General features: G+C 41.7%; 1 protein-coding gene across 1 annotated transcript; it reads right to left on the bottom strand.

Annotated features, from left to right (window-relative positions):
* Positions 1-272: 272 nt before the first annotated feature.
* On the bottom strand, positions 273-18,696 carry LOC139468914 (uncharacterized). Its single transcript, XM_071251049.1, has 17 exons — positions 18,640-18,696; positions 18,379-18,527; positions 17,998-18,109; positions 17,004-17,143; positions 16,571-16,698; positions 13,413-13,486; positions 12,516-13,031; positions 10,598-10,663; positions 9,683-9,758; positions 9,383-9,475; positions 5,975-6,085; positions 5,000-5,116; positions 4,764-4,874; positions 4,561-4,671; positions 3,920-4,036; positions 3,174-3,281; positions 273-813 (listed from the first exon to the last, which is right to left on the bottom strand). Exons 1-17 carry the CDS (start codon positions 18,694-18,696, stop codon positions 629-631), a joined length of 2,271 nt encoding a protein of 756 aa, XP_071107150.1. The 3' UTR covers positions 273-628.
* Positions 18,697-20,027: the final 1,331 nt, after the last annotated feature.

Below are 20,027 nucleotides of genomic sequence, written 5' to 3'. Positions count from 1 at the left end.
TATTGGGATCATGATCATGAATACTTTGTTTGATTGATAGTTTGTTTGTTTGTTGTTTAACGCCGTCCTGAGCAATAGTCCAGCTATATGACGGCGGTCTGTATGTAATCGAGTCTGGACCAGACAATCCAGTGATTGACATCATGAGCATCGACGCACGCAACACACACACACACACACACACACACACACACACTCACACTGTGTTATCTGCGTATCATCACATTCATGACTGCACAAATAAACATTTGATACAATAATCTTTGCTGCATACATATTTTTATTGTACATTAATATACAATGTATCAAAAGCTCTCAACAATGACAGTATCTCTCAAAATAAGCCATCGTAATTAATAATGCCAGTGTTCCTAGTTTCATTGCATTGTTTATTTTCAGAGTTGAGTCCAGCCAGAAGTCTATGATTGTTGGTTCAAATCTCCTATTTATTTGATCATGTTTTTTGCTTTGGTTTCGCTAAATTGATAAACACTGAAGATATGCATCACTTCGGGATTTCCCCCCACATCAAGTTGCACATCGCGATGTCACTGAAATACTGCGCATAGCAGCTTAAAACACAACTCACTCACTCACTCACTCACTCACTCACTCACTCGCTTTTTCATCATCCAATGATAGGCACGCCTTGTGTACACGTGTGACACATGTCGCAGTATCGAGGGCAGTAGCGACACGCCGTACTCGGTTCTGAGCAGACTTTGAGAGATGACTGTAGGGAGGCACAGTTGACGTGTGGGCTGTCCACGCACTGGGTTGAGGTAGTGGTTGATTTGTTACCATGGGAATGCGCTTAAATGAAAACGAGAGTGTTTATATCATTATTATTATCACTAAATGAAAAAGGAAGATCGATGAAACCCACGACTTAAATTGTTTAAGAAAGTGTTTTGAATTGTAACAACACTTTGTTAAACTGTAATACCATGATGAATTGTAACAACACTTTCTTAAACTGTAATACCATGATGAATTGTAAGAGCACTTTGTTAAACTGTAATACCAGGATGAATTTAAACAACCCTTTGGTAAACTGTAATACCACGATGCAATGAAAACAAAACTGTGGTAAATGAATGAATGCAGAAGAATAGAACATATGCATACATTTCTTGTTACGGAGACCAGTGAAGATCCGGGGTAGAATGGGTCTCCAGCAACCCATGCTTGCCGTATAGGGCGACAATGCTTGTCGTACGAGGCGACTAACGGGATCGGGTGGTCAGGCTCACTGACTTGGTTGATGCATGTCATTGATCCCAATTGCGTGGATAGAGGCTCATTATATCAATGACTGGATTGTCTGGTACAATCTCGATTTACAGACCGCCGTCATATAGATGGAATATTGCTGAGTGCGGCGTTAAACAACCAACCAACCAACCAATCAAGTTACGGAAAGGTGGATGATAACCATAAAGTTATTTTTAATAATTAACCCATTCTTTTTATGTTCATTATGTGTGTGGTAACTAACAAATGGTTAAAAAAATAATTCCAATTTCAATTGTCTGCAGTCAGCTATAACAAACAACCATTTAGCCAAATATCGGTGTACCTATAAAGTTTGAATAATCTTCTACAAATCCAAAGCAAAACAAAAAATTACATACATACATATTGTATATATGTATACCAGGCACTGTTGGCGTTAATGTTGAATTAATCTTATAATTTTAGGAATGTATTGTCACCGTCACATGACTGTAATGCTGTGCCGCGTCAGGCAAAGAAACTCTTACTTCTTTCATTGAAGTTGTGTGAGTTGCGAGTGCTACCGATAAGAGAGAACATGGCTATTACCCCTTTCGCTAACACCTTGAGTCTTCACCGATTTTTTGTAATCCTTCATATAATTTTCACCGCCTTTTTGCTGCTGGTGGAATCTGTTTCGGCAGATGATTGAGACTGGTTCTTCACTGTCTGATATTTACACCACTAGGTTCTAGGTTATGTTATTTTCAGTAAAGAAAGTATTTTCATAATCAGAACAAATCTCTACTAAAATCAAACATTATAATATGGAAAGTGTGAAATATAGCAATCTCTCCGCTCCGTACTTTTCAAATGGTAAAGAAGGTGAAATATATTTGTTGTGCAACTGGACAGGACACGACCTATTGAAATGGAGTGGGTTATATTTGACTGTAGTGGTTATCTGAAAATAAGTTAAATCCTAATTATTCAGAGGTTATCTTTAGATTCAATCTTTATGAAATTTAAATCATGTGGACATGTGGCGGAGGTGAAACAACATGACCAGTTTGTCATGCCTTCGTCCTGTTCACCAAGGACACCAGTAGTCTGATAGGAGAAATCGATTTGCAAAAGTAGACATAATTCAGAAACATACAGACATAGATGGATATTAGCCTGAGTCAGGTAGTGCTACTAGATGCTGTTTATAAATTAATAGATATCCACACAGTATCAGGCGTCCCCAACAGTGACACCACTAGTCTTACACAGGTATCTTGGGCTTTAAGACAACAGTCACGATATCGCTGAAATATTGCCGATGTGACTTTGAATATTAACTCACTCTATGATTCAAAACATCAAGACACAAAACAACACGACAGAGCGGTTCTATTAGGTTACTTTAGATCTTGACTCCTAAACACATGTTCATGATATAGTCGGAATCGTACATTCGACTATGCTTTTAGCAGAGATTTCTTAGGAATATCGAAAGGGTTTTGTTTCTTTTATTTGTATGAGTAGCACTTGTGCCAGCAAAGTATAGCGAACAAAATATTTTAACACATATTTTGTTACTCCATATACAACAAAATGTCCACCTGTTGTAAAGGAAATTAGAAATTAAAAAGCTAAATTAATGTGATCGGAACAAAAAGTGAATAAACTAACACAATAGCGATCTACCATTTGACATGTCACAATTTGCTGCAGTGTTTATGATAACTGATCGCAGTTATTACCATTTAACGCAATATATTCAAATTCACAATTCCTTTTTTTCCGCAATGTTGACACATTTCAACTCATTTGATTACATTTTACCGCACGCAAAGTATCAATTTACTTGTAGCGTACACATTGGTATTTGCTTTCAATTCATAACGAATAAAACTGATGGTTGTCGTCCAAACCAGACAATACACTCGAGCTATGGGATACAAACTACTTACTGCACGTTCCACCTTGTAAGTCGTAGCCATGGAAACATCTGGCACATTGCGAGTCTTGGGTGGAATGACACTCCGCCAGCTCACAGCCCACATCCGGTAGGGGGCAAACTGAAAGAATGGACACGTTCAGAATGAACATAGAAATTATAGTCATTGGCTCTTTCTGGAAAGTTAAAGAAGTAATCTATGCTTTTTTGCAGTCACACATCTCCAGGCTTAATGTAACATTTTAACGACTTAACGTAAGGAACACCAGATGGTATAGACTATTATTCGCCACAGAGAGCATAAAGGTGCAGACGACGTGGATTATACAATTAACGTGATATTTCATGAGAGATCTTAATGCACTGGAAGTACTTCATTCATTCTTCCATAGATAATGCTCATAGTTTAGTTTTCATTCAGGTTTTACTGGGTTTTTTTGTCTTTTACGATCGAGGGGTCTGTTCCAGAGGTTTGTTGTTTTCTGGAGTTGACGTCATATATTGTTCAACAGAAGTGAAAAAAAGATCTATGCAATTAATATCATTACATACATCAACATTCGTAGCATTCATAACACATGCAGGACAGTTCGAAACGATAAGAATATTTACCATCACAAGCTGTTCCGCTGATGAAGCTCAAAATGATAAGAATATTTACCATCACAAGCGGTTACGCTGATGAAGCTCAAAACGATAAGAATATTTACCATCACAGGCTGTTACGCTGATGAAGCTCAAAATGATAAGAATATTTACCATCACAAGCTGTTCCGCTGATGAAGAAGCCAGGTGCACACTTCCTACACCAGTGTTTGAAGCAGCCGTCTCTGACGACGTCCACACAGTCAGGGATCAGACTCGTTGACGGACACACTGACAGAAACGTATCAAGAGAAAACGGGAAACAGAAGAGCTTGCGATCGTGGAATCACCCCCGCGAAGTGTTTTCATTAATATTCTTGCATATTCACTTTCAAAAAGAAAAATATCAAAAATATCGGTTATTGACCTAGAAACATACACGATACAATGTATCCTCATCGAAGCGGGGGTACGGGTGGCCGAGTGGACTAAGGCGCCGCAATTCACAGTGCAGAGATGCGTCCCTTGGGCAAGCCAGGAACCTATGACCGTGGGTTCGAATTCCGGTAAGCCCGGATAAGGTTTTTAGGTTTGACAGCACCATACCTGTGCTCGTGGGTTTCACCAAAGTAATAAACGTCTGGAACCTGCATCACTTCGGCTGTCCTCGGAGAGTAAACTGACACACCGTGATGTAACGGGGGAATTGTTCAAAGTTCAAAGCGGTGTTGAACCCAACTCAAGTTCTCTAAGCCTTATGAGATATCAGGACAGGCTTTTAAGAATAACGTTGTGTTTCCACTGAAATGACTCACGAATACATTGTCCGTCTACTTCTAAGTACCCATCTTTACACTTGGTGCATGTCACGTCATTGGCATCACTACAGATGACTTCGTCGCATGTTGGGTTTGGGGAAGGGCATTCTGAAAGAGCAGACGGCATTGGTGTTAAGGTAGTATATTTATTACATTAATTTTAATATGAACACAAGATGAGGGTTCAACATATTGTTTACCTTTGCAGTAGCCTCCAGCCAGGAAGAAGCCCGGATGACAACTGACACATCTGACGTCATCAGTGGAGGAGCAGACGTGATCCCGACATCCGGCGTGGAGACGGGGACAGACTGTATTGGATATCAAGAGATATGGTCAAGTTGGTTTGTCATAACAAGCGTGTCAACATGTATGTTATGAGAGTTGTAGATGATAGGAAGTGTTAGGGTTAAAACAGTTTACAAGGAACTCAAACCTTCACAAGCAGAAGCTTCCCGGTAGAATCCCTGCTCGCACCTACGGCACCACCTGAACAGGCACCCGGATGATGCTTCATCCTCACAGTGCAGGATGGGGGTTCGGGATGGACAGGCTGAAACATTAGTAATCATTGATCACTATCAAATGCAGCTACCTGGTTAGGCACTACCAGTCTTGTATCCCATACAAGCCTGTCCGCCTTCACGGACACCTTCACGGACACTAAAACGTTATATGACCCTCTTCACATGTTACGTGACCATTGACCGCCTCCGTGGTCTAGTGGTAGAGCGTCCGCCCGGAGAGCGGAAGGTCCGGGGTTAGATCCCCGGCCGCGTCATACCAAAAGACGTTAAAAGATGGTACTTGTTGTTACCCTGTCTAGCGCTCGGCATTAAGGGGCTAAAACAAGGACTGGTCGGCTCGGAGTCAGTATACTGTGTCTCAGTGGGATATTCATGTTAATCTGCGGCATGGAATCTCAGTGAGCTAGCACTATAAACCGGCATCAGTCCGGATTAGTACACGCAGCCACACAAACACACACACGTACATGCACGTCGCTATATGAGTGCAATATTCTTGGACGGGACGTTAAACCCCATTTCACCTCACCTCACCTTACGTTACCATTCCGAACCCACTGGCGGCAGATATGATATTGTTACATAAATATGTTTCACCGAAAAGTTTCTGTACTAGTGAACAGATACAGACGAGTTTATCTCATGTTGTAAAGGTCCATACAGCTCGTAAATCTCGTGCACCCCGAAAGTGACGGATGTAATTCATAATACAACACACATTACATTGAATTCATAAATTCAGCTGACCCTGACATATAAGGGACACAACACTGCATGGTTAATTATGCAAGTACCCCTGGAGTACTCGATGGAGAGCTGCATTTTGTCAACGTTTCTACAAACTCGTAAATTGCATTTCGTATAAAATTTCCTCTTTAACTGACCCATGCATCTTCCTTCAACCTGTGTGTAGCCAGCCTGACAACGCACACATCGCGCAGGGTTCGGATATGGACACTCCGCGAACACACAGTTACTGATGTTGTGGGGACAACCTGCAAAACAGAAGCAAAACAGAAGCAAAACATACAGGATACAAGATTCGGGCCAGTTGGTAGTAATATATTTTACAATAGGTTTGTGGTTTACTTATTCCACAATTACCATGTCCAAAGTTTGTTTGTTTGTTTGTTTCCTAACGCCGCTATCAGCAATATGCCAGCTTTATCGATTGATATGCCAATGGGGAGGCATGGGCCACCAAACTGTGGATGCCCTTGCCTATAATAAAAACACGAGATGAGATAGGATTAAATGGCCGAGAGTGTGCAGGTACTAGTGGGCTACTGGTTGGGTATAATAAAAAGCTACAGTTGCCATGGCAACTAGCATTGCCAACGGCGATTAGCATCTACCGCTTCTGGCCTGGGACAGCTACTGCTGCCCGGCCCCTATGATAGCAAAAGCAGCTACCGCAGCCTGGTTCCCTGGGTATGCTGCGCTGGCGCTACGTACACTGACCCAGGCAATGACTGCACAATGGCCGCCTCCACTAGTCGAACAAACATTACTATATAAAAACTCTAGAACGGGTGGTTAAATTTTTTTCTTAGATTTCTCATGAATGCTCTTGCAATGTATATGCCACGAGAATAACGTTACTTTTAGTGAAGGAAAACATTATTTAAGCTGTTTCGAGACTCGAAAATGATCGTCACATCGGTGAAATGTAAACAATGACACACACACACACACACACACCATTTTCAACAGTGCGTTAATATTTCATGTCAGCTCACTGTTATCACGAAATTGTATACATAATACATGGATATTAAACGACTACGTCAATGAAATACCGTTAGCATCTTTATTTTAGAAAATCTGATTACGCAAATGTCGCCGATTATGCCCCGTTCTCTCCCATTGTACGTGGCAATTGGTTGCCCAACGTAAGCTATTTACTATTCCACGGGTGAAAAGTCGGGAAAGAAAGCTTCCCACTGAGAAGCAGGTAACCCAGGAAAGGTTTCTGATGAAAAACTTTAGCCCTAAGCCTGAATATTAATCTGGGCATGTGTCACCATTGTTCCGCCGAGCTCGCGGTAAATGTTCTTCCGTATCTCCTCGATCTGTATTGGATCTCTGGCAGCACTGAGGATATGATGATCCTGGTGTCAGGGAGTTGGAGTCGTATACGAAGGATTGAGGCCACCATGTCAAGGTAGAGTTGGCTGCCCTTGACCGTACACAGGTAATAGGAGCCAAGGATGGGTGCTCTAGGGATGCACCTTGTCGCCTTGACCTGTGCATCCTAGATGGTGTCAAGCTCTGTCCACCTCATTCCACCTCCCGCCAGCCATAGCATCCTCAGTTGGTCTGGACTGGTGCCCTTCAGAAGGAAGTACTGCCATGCCATGGCCATGTAGCTGGAGCCCATCATCCAAACTGTAAACGATAAGAAGTGTAGTAAATACCGTGCATAGAATATTTAAATTAGTTGTGTAGCATAAAATTCGTTGGTAAGCATATGTAGGCCTTGTAACAATCTGACTTCCACCTGCAATAGTGTTGTTTGAGGTGTTTGGGCACCCCGTTCATGGCTGCTGTTGTGACCGCCTCTATGCAGAAGTAGTGAGAAGAATAGCAAGCAGTATTTATGTTGATGTGTGCAAGGCCTTTTCAAGGAGTGCCTGGAATCGGTACCTAGTAACGGGGGAATGAACAAATGTATGTTGTGGGCCAGAGGGATGCTTGATGGCGACTTCGGGACATAGCGGATGACCTGGTATAGATGACATGGTAACAGTTGCCCCTGTTTTGTACTTATCACTCTTTGAGTGTGGGAGGTGGATTGATAGCTGTTTGGGGTGGCCAAAAAAACTAAAATTGTGGATGGAAACTTTCCGCATGAAAACTTGAAGTCCCAGCATACCTTACAAGGCAATGTCCCTCTGTGTCATTGTACCATGTCCGAGAAAATGTGTAAAGCTAAAGTCGAGCTTGCCAGGGACAGGCAATTGGGTTACTGCTTTGTGGTTTTAAAAATGATCTTACCTGAGGAATCATACGCCATGGTTTCCCTTTCTGGTTGTTTGACATGTGTGTCTATTCCATCCACACGGAAGAATAGGCAGTCCACGTATATTATGTTCTGATTGGCTGACCAAGTCACGTCACTGGCAGCCACGTTATGAGCTTCGGGGATTCTCCCTATGTTGGGCGAAATGGCGGGTGAACTGAAACCATGCCTTACCTGTTGGTGTGCGCTGACCGGGCCGGGCGTTTAATGTTCTAGCAATTGAAATATTTTTTCTAGTTGTTGGTTTACTTGGCTCCCCGAGTTAGTTGTCTGCGTGGCATTTATAAGCTGTGCAGATTGCACGTTACTTGCGTTGTTGAGGGGAATCGTTGACATGTCATTTCGATACTCCCGTTATTCGACAACTCACCATCGGCTGTGGCCCCCTGCACTATAGGTACTCCCTGGATTTGCCTCCCGGCTGTCCTTGCCTGTTTGGCTCCCCTCACGAGTTTGTGGTTGATGGCTGCACTTCTCTTGGGAGGCATCACGGAACGGAAAGTCGAGTTGATGAAGGCGGTATTTAACAAGTGGTAAAGGTCCCTGAGGTGAACTTCAAGAGTGGAGCAAAACAAATTCGATACAACGAGTGCTGACGGGGGTTGACTCAGATACAAGGGTTATTGAGTAACAGCAGTAATTAGTCCATGGTTTGGATACGCGCAATAAAGCCACTTAGTAGTTAGTACTAAATGCAAATATGACGGTGATCTGTAAATAATCGAGTCTGTACCAGACAATCCGGTGATTGCTATATGATTATCGATCTACACAAATGAGATAGGGAGATCGTGCATCATCCAAGTCAGCGAAGCTGAACACCGATCATGTTTGTCCCCCCTTACATCAAGTGTGTGTTGCAGAAGATCAGTTCTAACCTGGACCTTCACGGGTCTTGTCCAAGGAGTTAATTAAGGTGAGTATGACAATTTCTATACATTATGCTATCGATGGACATTACATCATGGAGCATACCTTTTTGAAAACACATGCACATTCAAATAACACAGCATTGGCATAAAACACAATACTGTTTTCTGATTAGAAGTGAGAAGTATTTCCCGAAAGATAATATCCTCTATAAGTGCTAAAAGTGGCGCGACACAGCTTGTAATTTACCGGTATTGCAGGATACGATTGATAATATATATAAACTTGTAGATGTTATGGAGGGTTCAAGCATTTTAGCTGTCTTTTCACCTTCATATAGCTGGAATATTGCTGAGTGCGGCGTTAAACAACAAACAAATATAGATGCTTTAGTTGATACCTGTTGGAGGAGAATGTGAAAGAGTCCCTGCTGTTTCAAGAGTCGACGATGCAGTGACCTTCTTTGTGTTTGACGGCGTATCACAGTGCAATCCTGAAGAACACAAGCGTTAGTTTGTCACTGTCCTAAAGGAAGATACAATAATAATGATATAAATAGCGTCCACCGAGGACGCAACGTGAAAACAATTGGTATAAGAACGTTGAACGATATGAACCTATGTTGTCTAGTGAAATTATTACTAATAATCTAAAGTTTTGAGGAGGGGACATATAACACAACCATGTGCACGATGCGTACCGTTAAATCCAGATGGACAGGAACAGGTGACCTTTGACCCGGCAATGTGACACGTTCCTTGATTTTGACATGGATTCTTTGTACAGGGGGTTATCTCACAAAGTGTACCGTTAAATCCAGATTTACAAGAACACATGACCATTGATACAGTATAATGACACGTTCCTTGATTCTGACATGGATTCATTGTACATGGAGTTGTCTCACAATGTGTGCCGTTAAATCCAGGTTTACAGGAACAAGTGACCTTTGATCCAGTATAGTGACACGTTCCTTGATTTTGACATGGATTCTTTGTACAGGGGGTTGTCTCACAATGTGTGCCGTTAAATTCAGGTTTACAGGAACAAGTGAACATTGATCCAGTAAAATGACACGTTCCTTGATTTTGACATGGATTCTTTGTACAGGGGGTTGTCTCACATAGTGTGCCGTTAAATCCAGATTTACAGGAACAAGTGACCTTTGATCCAGTATAGTGACACGTTCCTTGATTTTGACATGGATTCTTTGTACAGGGGGTTGTCTCACAATGTGTGCCGTTAAATCCAGGTTTACAGGAACAAGTGAACATTGATCCAGTAAAATGACACGTTCCTTGATTTTGACATGGATTCTTTGTACAGGGGGTTGTCTCACATAGTGTGCCGTTAAATCCAGGTTTACAGGAACAAGTGACCTTTGATCCAGTATAGTGACACGTTCCTTGATTTTGACATGGATTCTTTGTACAGGGGGTTGTCTCACAATGTGTGCCGTTAAATCCAGGTTTACAGGAACAAGTGACCTTTGACCCATTTAAATGACACGTTCCTTGATTTTGACATGGATTCTTTGTGCAGGGGGTTGTCTCACAATGTGTACCGTTAAATCCTGCAGGACAAGAACAGTTGAATGTTGACCCAACTACTCTACACTTTCCTCCATTGAGGCAGGCAACATTGTGACAAGGTGTTTGTTGGCAGGAACTTCCGCTATAACCTGAAATATACAATGAAGGCATCTGGTTGCAAGTACATTTCTTGACAACTTACATGATCACACTATTCAAACGTATGATTAGGTTTATCGACCTAAACGGGATGTGTTTATAGACATTGCATATGTTTCAAATATTGTGGCTAAAATATATATATTTAGCCTTTCAGCCAACGATGACAAATCTGGTTTGATTAATGACGGTAGATGCTAAATTACCAATCTTAAACACTAACAATGTGCTCACTTCAGTTTCTGATTTATCTCTGAAATTATTCATTCTTATGTATTTACATTATTAGTAATATTTTAGATTTAGAAAGATTTGTATCATGAGGTCTCTGGTTTCATTAATAATACCCATCTCTATCCAATACGAAATAAATTCACTGAAGGTTGAATGATGACTTGAAAAATTGTGTTACAAACACGTGACATGTCGAGATGGGCAACTGTAGTTTTCGGTTTCTCAACTTTCCTTATATTGCTTGATAATAAATATAGCGCACACTTTCAGTTGACAGAGGACAATAAAGTCATAAGATTATTGAATGTTTATTACATGTATGTATTCTGTTTCACGAAATAATCACTAAGATGACAGCAAATTACCTACTTTAACATTGATTTACTCCTATGCACAGCTCTGAGATTGACTTATTAAAGTCAAAGACAAAGATATATATTGTATGTAAGGCCTCCAGCCCATATACAAAAGAGTTACAAAATAAGTATATACTCATGTTTAACAATTTGTTTCTGAGGGAAATTGCATGTTTAACATATATAGCCAGTTTTAATATGACAGCATCATCTTTTAAAGAAAGGAGAGAAAAAAGCAGGTACAGGATAATTTGACAGATAGTGATCTGGTATAAACATTCTTCTTAGATCACAATAAGCAGGACATACGAAATTAAAATTAATTTCAGTTTCTGTAGCTGAATGACATGACACTTGTTGAGCCAGACCTTGTCCAAGAGCCAGTGACTCTAGATTTTACAGCTCATCGGAAACAGAGAAGATGGGAGCACATTTTTAAATAATAAATATTTACCCGTAAATGACCCTAAATAAAGTTTAGAATAAATAAAACAAAGTTAAATCATAGAATTAATATGAAAAATAGAGTGAAATAATATATATAGAGAGTGAGACTTATAAACTACAATTAGCAGTTGGCTTTCGACCACAACCAGCAAAATCAAATCAAGCTATCCTTACTGGAGACCAAGACTTAGTGGTAAGGAGGTGAGGAGAATTGTGCTTCTCAGGTAGCTCTCACGAGTATTGCACTTTTCTAGAGAAATGCATGCATGCATGTGTCTGCTTGGATTTATGCCCTGATTTATGCCCCTTTTATTGTGCTAACCAACTGAGATACCATCTCGCAGTTCAACATCTATACTCATCTAAGACACATTATGATGACTCCGAGACGACCAATTCTTGTTTCCTCCCCTTAATGCCGAGCACAAGGTAGGAAAACAACATAGTTTACTATGACGCGGCCGCGGATCGAACCACCGGTCTCCTCCCATTAGTAAGACAGCCCAGTTGTGAGACACCTTAAAACAACAATGTCATACCTGGTTGCACATGTTAATCAGGTAATTAACCCCTATCATGAAAATGGACTTGTCTTATTATAGACAAAAGAAATGACTCAAGATGCTTGATACCCTCTTTTACTTTATTTCATTCAACATTTTAATTCATCCATCCCTTAAATCCATTGTTTTAAAATATTCGCCACTTAGAGTTCAGTTAAAGTTAATTTCACAATTCACATCACAGTTCACATCGAGGTTGTCACACTGACACAACCTTAATCCATCTTCAGAAGTTTGCCAACGGCATCCAAGAACTGGAGTGGTGTCTTGACACCCTGGGATAGCCGATCCTTCTGTCTGGAAAGTCGATTGTCAATCTCCTTGTACACACGCTTTCTTGCTGGTGGAGCTGCACCTAGGTCTAACTGAGATAGCTTGGTCTTCTCAGATTTCTCAATCTTCTTGATGATCTCGATGAACCTGTAGAGATTAGGATGACGATGATTCAGTGATGCATTGAGGCGACTGTGGAAACCCTCCAGGTTGTTTTTGGTACTTGGGCCGAATGTCTGGTGATGGTTCCACAGTGAAAGAGGGAATCTGGCTTCATAATCAACCCAGTTTGTGACTATGTAGTCGTTGAATTCGTCAGCATTCGGTACATCGAGAGACTGGTTCATGGCGTCAATCCATGCATCCTGAACCTGTTGAAGAGGCAGCAGAGGCAAGGCAGCAGCTCGTCGGATCCACTGTTCCACAAGGGGGTTATCTCTGTATCCAACAGCAAGACCAAGCTCCTGTGTTTTCCGCAAAATCGCCTGGGTAAAGTGGAAGAAACACCCCTTGATGTCTGAACCTTGAAACTCTGTCCAGAGGGCTCTAATGCAGCAACTTCACCTGGAATGTCTCTGGGTTGAATGGTTGGTTCAGTAGATGTTGGATGTGGACCTTCAACTGAGCAAAGAGGCGTTGGTAAGTTGTAGTCCGACGATCAGGCATCAATGCGTAGACTAGGGGATAGGTTTAGCTTCCTTTCCGTGCATGCAGTATGTAAAGCTGATTCCAAAGATCTGTGCAGGCGGAGAAAGTACCATCCATGTAGACAATGGAAGCTGACTGGAGGACTCTAAGCTGATCATCAGTTACAAATACCAGCATCTTGTCTTCTTCACCGTCGGCAAAAAGCAGAAACCGCTCACCATCATGGGTCTCTCTCCAGGGTGCTGCAATGTCGACTTCAACTCAGCTCTTTGTTCTTGTAGTGAAGATATCACTGAAAGGGGACCTGGAGAGTACCTCTTTGACTGGTAATGAACTCAACCTGCTGCAACCCTGCCATGATTGTGCATGAAATGTTCGTTGTTGTTGCATTGTTGTTGCATTAGGTGTTTAAGAGGTCGCCTTCTGCCTAGGCAATTTCGGCTGACCTGTCCCTCTTTGGGACTCCTGTGTGTGAGAAGGGTTCACATATCTATTGTGAGTTCGGTGTTCACATAATTATTGTTTTTGCATTGATATGATTTCTTTTTTCTTATATTGATATGATTTCATTTTTATCCGTGGCTGCTCTGTTTATATACGTTCGAGCAGCTGTCCATCTCTCAGAAATAGAGTTAGTTTGGCCTTCGCTATTGCATCTCTTGGCTTTAGGAGATCTATGACAGATAGCGGATCTAACTGCAATTCTTGTTTTAACCTAGCCCGGTCTGGGGCATGGTCTTGACATTCTAGTAACAGGTGGTCAATGGTTTCAGCCTGATTGCAAGATGAACAAACCTTGTCATAGTGCTTTTTGTGACCAAGTCTGAGGCGTGAGATAGCAGTTTCAATTTTCCTTTCATTTGAGTATGAGTTTGGCTTTTGTTGGACCTTGGGTTGAATTTTGTATAGCCATCTGCCGATCTTACTTGCGTCCCATTGGGCTTGCCATCTTTTTGCTATGGAGGCTTTGATTTTGCTTTTTATCTCTAGTTTACTAAAGGGAATAGGCTCTATATCCGCTTTGTCTAGAGCTAGCTTCGCCAGTGAGTCTGCTTTTTCATTTCCATGAATATCTATGTGAGAGGGGATCCAACACAGCTCCACCTGTTGCCCTTGGTCCGATAGTTTTGTATATTCGTATAGAATATTGTTGACTGTGTTTGGCCTGGAGTTTGAGTTTCTCCCACTGATGGCCTGAAGTGCACTTAGCGAGTCTGATAGGACGACTGCCTTTGCTTCCGGGAGTTCCGGTATGAGTTTGAGTGCATGATGAATTGCCTCCAATTCAGCCGTGAATACTGGCTGACCATCAGGCAAGCGAACTGAATGTGCTTGGGGCTTGGAGCTGTGGATATGGATCCCGTAACCAGCACTGTTGTTGATAGGATTCTTGGATCCATCAGTGTATATATGGGCCCAGCTGTCCCAGGTAGTTTGAATTTTAGTGATAGCTACTGATCGTAGTAGGGTTGGGTTTTCTCTTTTAGTGACTTCTGATGTTAAAGCAGTGTCAACTTTGGGAGTTTGTAAAGTCCAGGGAGGGTGTAACCCTTTGTAATGACTTTCTGGAGGCTGAATGTCATCGCAATTGTGACTTCGAATGAGATCATGCACTAATATCCCAGATGGCTTTAGTGAGGGATTTTTTCGAGCTAGGGCTTCATCTCGAGCGTTTTTGTCTTGCCATATCTTTTTAACCAAAGGGTTTGATGTTCGTCCCCAGAACGATAATATTGCCTGCTCTCTTCTTAGTTTCAATGGGAGTTCTCCCGTTTCTACTTGTAGTGCTTCTAGTGAGGTGCCTGTCGCTGCGCCTGTGGCCAGCATTAGGGCTTTGTATTGTATTCTGTCTAGGCGCCTCAAGACAGTATTTGATGCTGAGTTTTTCAAAGCCTCACAACCATAGTCAATTTTTGATCTGCTAAGAGCTTTGTAGAGGTCCAGCTGAGTGTCCCTCGATGTGCCCCAAGATGTGCCTGAAATTGCCCGTAATACGTTCAGGTCTTTTTGACATCTGTTTTCCACATATTCTATATGCTTGCGCCAAGTGAGGTGTTGATCAAGGATAACTCCAAGAAATATTGCAGATTTTTCGAATTTGATGGGTTTGCCTTTTATGGAGACACGGGGTATCATAGCATCTTTCCCCTGGCGTTTGAATAGAACTCCAACCGTTTTTTCACTTGAAAGGGTGAATCCCCATTTATTGCACCATTGATCTACTCCGTCCAGGGCTGACTGGAGTTTTTTTCTGATTTGTGAGATATCTCTGTGCTTTACCCATATTGCTCCGTCATCAGCGAACTTAGAAGTTTGGGTAGGAGAGTTGACATGGTCAAAAAGATCATTGATCATGATATTAAACAGGGTTGGGCTTATGATGCTGCCTTGTGGCGTGCCATTGTCCAGTGCCATAGGATCTGATCGATTGTTCCCTATTTTAACTGATAGCGACCTGTCTTGCAGGAAGCTGTCTATGAAGTTTGCCATGTTCCCTTCAACTCCATTTTGTGATAGTTTTGAGAGGAGTCCGTCATGCCATACCATATCGAAGGCTTTGCTGAAGTCCAGAAATACTGCGGCTAGGTATTGTCTGTTTAATTGGGCTTTTTTATTTCATTTTCCAGTCTTAGAATATGATCTAGACACGAGTGTCCCTTCCTGAAGCCACTTTGGTCAGGTTTTATGTGATTGCCAGTTTCAAGATGATGCATGAGCCTTTTTGTAACCATGTTCACAGACTAGGGGGAATTTATATGTGTAATAAATAAGTTTTAACAAAACATGCATCTCAACTTTTTGAGTAAGCTCCTACTAGCTCCTAACTCATTTATTTCCTGAGAATATTCAAACAGAATTACTGGCCTACTCTTATTAATTAATCTGCTAATCATGGGCTGTGACCATTGTTAAGTGGGTAGACTGGCTGTGTTTGTTTAATTAATCCCACCTACTCCACTGTCTTACAATGGGTGTCTCACTAATGGGATGTCTTACTAATGGGATGTAACCGAACCACCGACCTTCCGCTATCAGGGCAGACGCTTTATCCAATAGACCACGGAGGGTTTAGGCTTTTTGGAAGGCTCGTAGACTAACAAAATGATGGTACTAAAATGTATAGCGTCATATTACTTGACATATATGTTCATTGTTCACAAAGTCACGTTCATTTCAACGATACCTGAGGATAATAGACATGAAAGAGTGTTCAACATTCGAGAACTTCTTTTTCAGCAATGTTTTACTAATACTTCAGGGTCATTAACTGTACCATGTATACGCCATATTGAGCTCGGAATTCGTATGTCTGCAGTTGTCGGCATGTCTGTCTTAAGTTAGATGTGACACTGAAAAACGTGAAGGAGTAATCTACCTTTATCGCACCTTTTCGCCCCATCCGGGGCACACGTGTAGTGATCTGCTGGTCCTGGGTCACACAGGACAGAACACCTGGGTCCATAGTAGTGGGGGTCACAGGTCACAGTGATGGTCAGAGTTAATCTGCAATATGGTGTCACGCCGTATTAATATTGATTACATTGGAAGATTGTCCAGTAAGTATAGGATAGCAGTAGCCCACGTGAATACACAATATCTCAAAACGTCAACGCCAGACAATATTAAATCTCGATTATCTGCTGAAACAGATTCCATAGGGCGTAAAAGGCAAATTAGTGATGACAATTACATGAATGTCTAAAGCATTATTGTTACAATCCGTGTTTGGCGGACCTGCATTTGTGAGGTAGGTATCACGTAGGACACACGAATACAAACTATGAACAATAAACAAAGCAGTGACGCACCTTGCATCTTTGTCAGAGAGAGTGGTGGTGGTGCCATTGTGAGACGGCGGTAGAGGTGTCGTCATGTCATCCAGAGGAAGAGGTTTGCCGAATGTCGCCCAGTAGTCATCACCAACTGTAGCCTCAAACACAGCGCCTGTCTGAACACACACGGATTATGTTTGAGTACGGAGTTCACTGATACACGCGTAGGATGTCGTTTCAACTCAGTCATGCTTCCTCGTTATACATGGTTCAATGTGAGTGAGTATGGTTTTAAGCCGCTTATGGGACAACAGAAATTGGTATCACACTGTATTAGACCCTGACGAATAACGCCTTTAACCACTCGGCTATCCCACCTCCGATTTAATGGTGAGGTGAAATGGGGTTTAAAGTCGCGTCCAAGATTATTGCACTTATATAGCGACGTGCATGCACGTGTATGTATGTGTGTGGCTGCTTGTACTAGTCCGGACTGATGCCGATTTATAGTGCTAGCTCACTGAGATACCATGCCGCAGTTTAACATGAATACCCCACTCAGACACAGTATACTGACTCTGAGCCTACCAGTCCTTGTTTTAGCCCCTTAAATGCCGAACGCCAGACAGGGTAACAACAAGTACCATCTTTTAACGTCTTTTGGTATGACGCGGTCGGGGATCGAACCCCGGACCTTCCGCTCTCCGGGCGGACGCTCTACCACTAGACCACAGAAGCGGTCGTCCGGTTTAATGTGAGCATGCCAAGATAAGTACACTCCTGCCCATATTTACGTGTCACCTTGAGCACACGTTCAACGCTTTAATATCAGTTTTATTCGTGATCCACGTAAGGTGTATTTGCACGATGAATATTGTGGCTTGTCATTAGTGCTCAGATTTACACATAGTATATAATATGTCTGCGTTTTGTTGTTAAAGTACAGTAATGTTTTAAAGTTTGCGATAGATGTAGACATCATGAGTTTGATAGCGTCAGTCAAGCGAGACGACAATGTCGCTAAATGTACCTGTAATGTAGTAAACGGCTTGACGATGGGATTGGCTATTCCGCCTTTAATGGTAGTCCCAAATTTGACGTCCCGTATGCCCTTGTATTGGTCGCTCATCTTTGTGCAGTATCTGTAACAACATATTATGTAGGAACGACATCATGTGATGTAAAGAAAGATGTAATGTTGTACTGTTAAACAGTTAAGTAAAACACAAGGTCACATGTGACTTACATTTCAATTGGAAATGAAGTACATCATTACACATATACACCAATGTCAATTTCTATATCAAATAAGCATTAACTGGAAGTTTAAATTTATTTAATTGATTATAGAAAATTGATACATAGAGCTCCATAAATGATTATCTTCAGATTGAACCATAAAACTACCTACACTTTATTGGACAATCCCTTGAGACAAAAGGTGAACAGTAGAGAACAGGGAGGAGATGACGAAAAGAATCCCCCTCCCTTGCATCCTGTGTCTGATGACTTGTGGTACTCCAATAGATGTACAGACACACTGCCGCTGCTGGTACAGGGCTGTCGGGGAGAGAGATACACATGAGACAGCAACAGTCAAAATATAACCATTGAAGAATGGAATCCAATCCTGAAATGAACCTAAATGACAAACGCCATCTCAATCACATACCTCAATCCAATAGGTATACAGGAAAACAACGATAAACGCGTTGTTCCAGTTCCACATGATGTTTTATCGCATGTAGATGTTGGTGCACTGGCTCTCCTGTGTGGCTGTTGTTAAGACGGTATGATATCGGTCTGTCCACCTGTTCTATCTGATGGATGCTAGAAATACGCCTCCTTAGTGTTGCTCCCGTCACACCTTAATGTCACAGGTACAGGCCGGTATATGAATCCTCCGACACACCTGGTTTGTGCACTAACTAGTTCAGCAGCTATCAGTATCTGTTGTCCTGGTTGTACTGCTCACTATCAGTAGCACTGGTGGATCATATATATCCATATATGAGAGAGAGAGTGTGTTTGTGTGTGTGTGTGTGTGTGTGTGCGTGCGTGCGTGCGTGCGTGCGTGCGTGCGTGTGACTGAAATTTTCGGTCAGTGTACATACCGCCTGAAAAATGAGACTGGATTGTAGGCAGATTGACTGAAAAGAACTAGATTCCTCAATTTAATCCCCTAATTTTAATTGGGATGTATTTTGAATGAACAAACACAAAACCATAATTCAAATCAGTCATGTCCAATTTATTGTCACCATTAACTCACTACACTGCATGTTAGATAACATCAGTATTTGCCATATTTATCAGTACAGTATCAGTTACAGCCGTCATTGAAATGATTGCCACTGTTTGCACTCCGCTTCGAGGTTTCTAGTTGGTTCCCTCCTATCAGATATGAGACTTTGTACCACACACACTTTAAACTGTCTGCAGTGTTATAGTCAACATAACGATAACGATACTGATGCATTGGGTACTTCTGCCTTAATCTGAGTGCATCATTGTATGTGGATTGCAAACATTCATACAAAAGCAAATCAGTGTGACCAAAGAGACCAATGTGGCCATTGAATAACACCTGATGTAAGATAGCTACACGATAAATCGCAATGAACAATGATAAACGAAGCGTGGTTTATTTCAGGATAAAACATGGTTCTATCATTACGCCATTTCTGGTGATTCGAATATGCGCTCGCAACTACGCAGATAAACGCAGTGGCCGATCGCATCCAAAAGTGGGAGAGAAATTATGCTTTTATCTTCGAGTGTTTGTTATGGAAGGTCTAATTGTCCCAAAGCATACGGAATATACAGGGACCGTTTGGCCTTGGTGAAGTGGTGGGCATGTTACTAGATATATTTTATGAACAATTTTGTCACTATAATCGCATCTGCAACAACTGATTCACCATAATGAATAAGTGTAACAGTGGCCATGAAAATTATAATACCACAGTGTGCCTATTTACATGTTCTTCCATAATAAAATTCGCCATAACCGAATAACGGACGAAAGCGCTAGCCAATTAAAACTGTGTTCAATCTTAC

Source organism: Haliotis cracherodii, unplaced genomic scaffold (genome assembly GCF_022045235.1).
Source record: "Haliotis cracherodii isolate W230 unplaced genomic scaffold, xgHalCrac1.p SCAF_2, whole genome shotgun sequence".
Lineage (NCBI taxonomy): Eukaryota > Metazoa > Mollusca > Gastropoda > Lepetellida > Haliotidae > Haliotis > Haliotis cracherodii.
Note: the sequence above shows the minus strand (reverse complement) of the source record. Positions and strands in the feature narration are given on the sequence as shown.